This window comes from Oncorhynchus tshawytscha, unplaced genomic scaffold (assembly GCF_018296145.1).
Source record: "Oncorhynchus tshawytscha isolate Ot180627B unplaced genomic scaffold, Otsh_v2.0 Un_contig_4803_pilon_pilon, whole genome shotgun sequence".
Classification (NCBI taxonomy): domain Eukaryota; kingdom Metazoa; phylum Chordata; class Actinopteri; order Salmoniformes; family Salmonidae; genus Oncorhynchus; species Oncorhynchus tshawytscha.
Window position 1 is genome coordinate 65,001 of NW_024609813.1, and position 7,500 is coordinate 72,500.

The 7,500-nt window shown below is 47.5% G+C and overlaps 1 protein-coding gene across 1 annotated transcript in view; it reads right to left on the reverse strand.

Annotated features, from left to right (window-relative positions):
- npnta (nephronectin a) overlaps window positions 1–7,500 on the reverse strand; it is a 60,577-nt gene that overhangs the window by 24,128 nt on the left and 28,949 nt on the right. The window contains exon 5 of the mRNA XM_042318670.1: window positions 2,689–2,808. Coding sequence (XP_042174604.1) covers window positions 2,689–2,808 — 120 coding nt within the window. The remainder of the gene's footprint in view (window positions 1–2,688; window positions 2,809–7,500) is intronic.

Genomic DNA, 7,500 nt, shown 5'->3' on the forward strand with positions numbered 1-7,500 from the left:
GACACAGGCCAGGCTGATAAAACGTTAGAGTAGCCTGTTGATCAAAGACGAGGAGGAGGAGGAAGGAAGAGGAGGGACACAGGCCAGGCTGATAAAACGTTAGAGTAGCCTGTTGATCAAAGACGAGGAGGAGGAGGAAGGGGAGGAGGGACACAGGCCAGGCTGATAAAACGTTAGAGTAGCCTGTTGATCAAAGACGAGGAGGAGGAGGAAAGGAGGGACGTAGCCAGGCTGATAAAACGTTAGAGTAGCCTGTTGATCAAAGACGAAGAGGAGGAGGAAAGGAGGGACGTAGCCAGGCTGATAAAACGTTAGAGTAGCCTGCTGATCAAAGACGAAGAGGAGGAAGGAGAGGAGGGACACAGGCCAGGCGGATAAAACGTTAGAGTAGCCTGTTGATCAAAGACGAGGAGGAGGAAAAGAGGAGGGACGTAGGCCAGGCTGATAAAACGTTAGAGTAGCCTGTTGATCAAAGACGAGGAGGAGGAGGAAGGAGAGGAGGGACACAGGCCAGGCTGATAAAACGTTAGAGTAGCCTGTTGATCAAAGATGAGGAGGAGGAGGAAGGAGAGGAGGGACACAGGCCAGGCTGATAAAACGTTAGAGTAGCCTGTTGATCAAAGGACGAGGAGGAGGAAGGAGAGGAGGGACACGGGCCAGGCTGATAAAACGTTAGAGTAGCCTGTTGATCAAAGATGAGGAGGAGGAGGAAGGAGAGGAGGGACACAGGCCAGGCTGATAAAACGTTAGAGTAGCCTGTTGATCAAAGACGAGGAGGAGGAGGAAGGAGAAGGGACACGGGCCAGGCTGATAAAATGTTAGAGTAGCCTGTTGATCAAAGACGAGAAGGAGGAGGAAGGAGAGGAGGGACGCAGGCCAGGCTGATAAAACGTTAGAGTAGCCTGTTGATCAAAGACGAGAAGGAGGAGGAAGGAGAGGAGGGACTCAGGCCAGGCTGATAAAACGTTAGAGTAGCCTGTTGATCAAAGACGAGAAGGAGGAGGAAGGAGAGGAGGGACACGGGCCAGGCTGATAAAACGTTAGAGTAGCCTGTTGATCAAAGACGAGGAGGAGGAGGAAGGAGAGGAGGGACGCAGGCCAGGCTGATAAAACGTTAGAGTAGCCTGTTGATCAAAGATGAGGAGGAGGAAAAGGAGAAAAAGAGAGGAAGATCAACAAATACTTGAGGTGTCCTAAAAAAAGGTGTCCTAAAAAAAAATACATAACTGCCAACTGTGTGGACAAAACATTATGAACACCTGCTCTTTCCATGACCAGGTGAAAGCTATGATCCCTTATCGATTAAATCCACTTCAATCAGTGTAGATGATGGGGAGGAGAAAGGTTCAAGAAGTATCTTTAACACTTTTAACAGTTTCCCGTGTGTATCAAGAATTGCCCGCCACCCAAAAGCCATCCAGCCAAGTTGACACTCCCGTGGGAAGCATTAGAGTCCACATGGGCCAGCATCCTTGAGGAATCCTTTGGACACCTTGCAGAGTCCACATGGGCCAGCATCCTTGAGGAATCCTTTGGACACCTTGCAGAGTCCACAGGGGCCAGCATCCTTGAGGAATCCTTTGGACACCTTGCAGAGTCCACATGGGCCAGCATCCTTGAGGAATCCTTTGGACACCTTGCAGAGTCCACATGGGCCAGCATCCTTGAGGAATCCTTTGGACACCTTGCAGAGTCCACATGGGCCAGCATCCTTGAGGAATCCTTTGGACACCTTGCAGAGTCCACGCCTCGAGGCATCGAGGATGTTCTGATGGCAACGCAATTTGGAACGTGTTCTTAGTGTTTTGTACACTCGACATATGTAGATAGAACACACATGGATATTCTGATGTTATACCTCCACGGGTATCTTGTGGTTTTTGTTCCTGGTGGGTAAAAGTAGTAAATAATTCTGCCGCTGCCAGAATCAAATCAGAAAAGCAAAACAACCTTACCGCTCAAAGAGGGGGCCTCCACATTCAAGTTGGGGCGATATCATTACTGCTTTCATCAAAGGAACACTCAAGTGAGCACTTTCACAATTTGATAAGGTTCTCGATAACATCGTGTGGTTGCAAAAGGTGCAAGGAAAGGAGAAATAAAAATATCAGCGGTTACTGGAGGGCACAGACACTATCCCCTCTACAGGAGGAGTCAGAAAACCTTTAGGGCTAAGCAATAACAGTCCCATTTTATATACAAAGGTTCAAGTCCACGTCTACTTCATATTTGACTGGGGGTACGTCCCAAACGGCACTCTATTCTTTATACAGTGCACTACTTTTGACCAGGGCCTATAGTCATTTAGGATGCATACTGGGGTTGGCTCCCCAGAGCCTGCCTGTAGTGGTAACGGTGAGTGGATAGAATGGGATGTTGACCTTTTTTCCCTGAACATTTTATCATAGCAGGAGAGACCGTAGTGTGGACAAAGGTCTAATCGTGGATGTGAAAATGGACTTGATAATTGGAGAGAGAGCACAGTACTCTAATGGCTTTAAAGAGTGAATGCATTTGAGGTGAGGGAGAGGAAGCGAGAGAGAGAGAGTGAGAGAGACAGAGAGGAAAAAATGAGGAGACAACAGACTGACAGACAGAGAAATACAAACAGAGTCAACGAAGAGAAGAGGGACAGACCGTCACACTGTTCACACCACACAGACCCACGTCATGTGACATTCCACTCACTTCCACATGTCCCGTCAGGCATCAGCATATAGCCATTGAGGCAGTAGCACTTGTAGCTGCCGTATGTGTTCATGCACCTGTGTTTGCACGGCCGGGGCTTCAGACCACACTCGTTCAGGTCTGGAGGGAGAGAAAGAGAGGAATCAGAAGGAGGTAGCGTGGGGGACGGAGAGGAAGGAGAAAGAGAGGGAGGAGAAAGGGAGGAAGGAGAAAGGGAGGGAGGAGAAAGGGAGGAATCAGAAGGAGGTAGTGTGGGGGACGGAGAGGAAGGAGAAAGAGAGGGAGGAGAAAGGGAGGAAGGAGAAAGGGAGGGAGGAGAAAGGGAGGAATCAGAAGGAGGTAGTGTGGGGGACGGAGAGGAAGGAGAAAGAGAGGGAGGAGAAAGGGAGGAAGGAGAAAGGGAGGGAGGAGAAAGGGAGGAATCAGAAGGAGGTAGTGTGGGGGACGGAGAGGAAGGAGAAAGAGAGGGAGGAGAAAGGGAGGAAGGAGAAAGGGAGGGAGGAGAAAGGGAGGAATCAGAAGGAGGTAGTGTGGGGGACAGAGAGGAAGGAGAAAGAGAGGGAGGAGAAAGGGAGGAAGGAGAAAGGGAGGGAGGAGAAAGGGAGGAATCAGAAGGAGGTAGCGTGGGGGACGGAGAGGAAGGAGAAAGAGAGGGAGGAGAAAGGGAGGAAGGAGAAAGGGAGGGAGGAGAAAGGGAGGAATCAGAAGGAGGTAGTGTGGGGGACGGAGAGGAAGGAGAAAGAGAGGGAGGAGAAAGGGAGGAAGGAGAAAGGGAGGGAGAGAAAGAGAGGAATCAGAAGGAGGTAGCATGGGGGACGGAGAGGAAGGAGAAAGAGAGGGAGGAGAAAGGGAGGAAGGAGAAAGGGAGGGAGGAGAAAGGGAGGAATCAGAAGGAGGTAGTGTGGGGGACGGAGAGGAAGGAGATAGAGAGGAAAAGCGGGAGTTAGGCTTCTTCAGCCCACACTTATTTTGTGTCTGGAGGTAGGAGAGAGAGAGAGAGGGAGGAGAGAGAGAGAGAGGGAGATGGGGGATGAGAGAGTGTGTGAGAGAGAGAGAGAGAGAGAGAGAGAGAGAGAGGAGGGATGAGAGGGAGAGAGAGAGAGTGAGAGAGGGATGAGAGAGAGGGAGAGAGGGATGAGAGAGTGAGAGAGAGGGGGATAGAGAGAGCAGGAGAGAGGGACGAGAGAGAGAGCGAGAGAGAGAGCAGGAGAGAGGGATGAGAGAGAGAGAGCGAGAGAGAGAGCAGGAGAGAGGGACGAGAGAGAGAGAGAGCGAGAGATCAAAGGGCATAGGGTCAATCTGGGTCAAGCCCAGCACATCATTTGTATGGAGTATATGGGAGGGACTGGGGTGTGGAGGGTGGGGGCCAGTCTCAGGTAAGTGCCTAAAGGAAGTGAAGTGTTTCCATGTTCAGACAAGCCCGGCCGCTACCTTCCTCCTCTCCTCCTCTTTTCACAGGAAGACACAGTTAACAGCTGTTCCAACTGACCAAGCTGCTTATTACATGCTGCAAATGGTAAAAACAAATCGCTTCCTCGTGCGTAACCTTTTAAAGTTCATACCGATGGTGACATTACTGTTGTGTATCGCCTAGACAACTCCATCGCTGATTTCAGGGTGTTTCTTTTTGTGACCGTAAATGTCTGGAGCTCCACCCCCCCCCCCCTACCAGTCTATGCAGATATTATTAGAAAACTATCCCTTGTTAAGGTTACACGCTGTGTGAGCTCAGAAAGAAGAGAATGTACCCGAGGCTCAACACCTGTCAAATACTGCTGAGAAAAACTCAAGTCATTATCTTTACATTGGTCTGAAACACATAGACACAAACTCAAGTCATTATCTTTACATTGGTCTGAAACACGAAGACACTAACTCAAGTCATTATCTTTACATTGGTCTGAAACACACAGACACTAACTCAAGTCATTATCTTTACATTGGTCTGAAACACATAGACACTAACTCAAGTCATTATATTTACATTGGTCTGAAACACAGACACTAACTCAAGTAATTATCTTTACATTGGTCTGAAACACAGACACTAACTCAAGTCATTATATTTACATTGGTCTGAAACACAGACACTAACTCAAGTCATTATATTTACATTGGTCTGAAACACACAGACACTAACTCAAGTAATTATCTTTACATTGGTCTGAAACACACAGACACTAACTCAAGTCATTATATTTACATTGGTCTGAAACACAGACACTAACTCAAGTCATTATATTTACATTGGTCTGAAACACACAGACACTAACTCAAGTAATTATCTTTACATTGGTCTGAAACACAGACACTAACTCAAGTCATTATATTTACATTGGTCTGAAACACAGACACTAACTCAAGTCATTATATTTACATTGGTCTGAAACACAGACACCAACAGTGGGGTTGAGTAAGTGTTCCATAAGAGTACTGATGTCCACAGTTGAAAAATTATACAATTCAAGGGGTTAAATTTTTTGTTCATGTACTGCACCTGGAGTGGACACCTTTTGAAGTGTGCTTGGAAGTAGGGTCCCTTGGGAGAACAGGGACCACCAGGAGTGCTAAAAAGGATACTTCAGGATTTTGGCAATGAGGCCCTTTATCTACTTTCCCACAGTCCGGTGAACTACTAGCATGCTAGCAGATACCCAGAGACTTCCAGTCAGTCATTGGGCTGGGGAAGTTAGCATGGGCTCACGAAGCTACCTCTAACTTCCTTCATGCTGGACACAGAGACATACAAATAGTATCCACGTGTTCATGTTCATCTGGGGAAATAGATACAATGCATCATTCCCCAAATCCAGAAGTGTCCCTTTAAGTGTGTGTGTGCGTAAGGAGGGGAGTGACACACATATACGCACACACACTCACACCCCCACACCGTCCCAACAACATTAGAACAACATCTATCTGAGTTACACCACCCCCTTCCATGTCTAATTGAGGCATGCCATGTCAATAGATCTCCATCTCAGCTATACCTGATGGCCGGTCGTTTTAAAGCCTGGCCCACTTCAGAGTAAAACCATGCGCTGCGCCATCTTTAGCTCTGGGGCAACGCGCGGAATGGGAATGCATTCTTTGGGTGCTTTGGGCGCTGGCATGCCCGTCTGTATCGGACAGATGCTACAGATTTAAATAGATGAATGGGACGAGGAGCGGAGTGTACCTCGGTCGTGTACCTTGGTCGTATACCACGGTATTAATGTGAATTGGCTAGCCCGCTAAGGCCATGTCAGCACCGTGATTGGTGGTAGGGGAGAAACGGTCTGTTTAAATCCTCCGCTGTGCCATTGTGGCTTAAGTCAATTTCCAATGCAGTAAATGTTAAGGGATGACTGACAGTCTGACAGAATGGGTTGGGGACGGATTAGAATAGAACACTGTGGCGTACTAGAATACAGTAAATGTTAAGGGATGACTGACAGTCTGACAGAACGGGTTGGAGACGGATTAGAATAGAACACTGTGGCGTACTAGAATACAGTAAATGTTAAGGGATGACTGACAGTCTGACAGAACGGGTTGGAGACGGATTAGAATAGAACACTGTGGCGTACTAGAATACAGTAAATGTTAAGGGATGACTGACAGTCAGACAGAACGGGTTGGGGACGGATTAGAATAGAACACTGTGGCGTACTAGAATACAGTAAATGTTAAGGGATGACTGACAGTCTGACAGAACGGGTTGGGGACGGATTAGAATAGAACACTGTGGCGTACTAGAATACAGTAAATGTTAAGGGATGACTGACAGTCTGACAGAACGGGTTGGGGACGGATTAGAATAGAACACTGTGGCGTACTAGAATACAGTAAATGTTAAGGGATGACTGACAGTCTGACAGAACGGGTTGGGGACGGATTAGAATAGAACACTGTGGCGTACTAGAATACAGTAAATGTTAAGGGATGACTGACAGTCAGACAGAACGGGTTGGGGACGGATTAGAATAGAACACTGTGGCGTACTAGAATACAGTAAATGTTAAGGGATGACTGACAGTCTGACAGAACGGGTTGGGGACGGATTAGAATAGAACACTGTGGCGTACTAGAATACAGTAAATGTTAAGGGATGACTGACAGTCTGACAGAACGGGTTGGGGACGGATTAGAATAGAACACTGTGGCATACTAGAATACAGTAAATGTTAAGGGATGACTGACAGTCTGACAGAACGGGTTGGGGACGGATTAGAATAGAACACTGTGGCGTACTAGAATACAGTAAATGTTAAGGGATGACTGACAGTCTGACAGAACGGGTTGGGGACGGATTAGAATAGAACACTGTGGCGTACTAGAATACAGTAAATGTTAAGGGATGACTGACAGTCTGACAGAACGGGTTGGGGACGGATTAGAATAGAACACTGTGGGGTACTAGAATACAGTAAATGTTAAGGGATGACTGACAGTCTGACAGAACGGGTTGGAGACGGATTAGAATAGAACACTGTGGCGTACTAGAATACAGTAAATGTTAAGGGATGACTGACAGTCTGACAGAACGGGTTGGGGACGGATTAGAATAGAACACTGTGGCGTACTAGAATACAGTAAATGTTAAGGGATGACTGACAGTCTGACAGAACGGGTTGGGGACGGATTAGAATAGAACACTGTGGCGCACTAGAATACAGTAAATGTTAAGGGATGACTGACAGTCTGACAGAACGGGTTGGGGACGGATTAGAATAGAACACTGTGGCGTACTAGAATACAGTAAATGTTAAGGGATGACTGACAGTCTGACAGAACGGGTTGGGGACGGATTAGAATAGAACACTGTGGGGT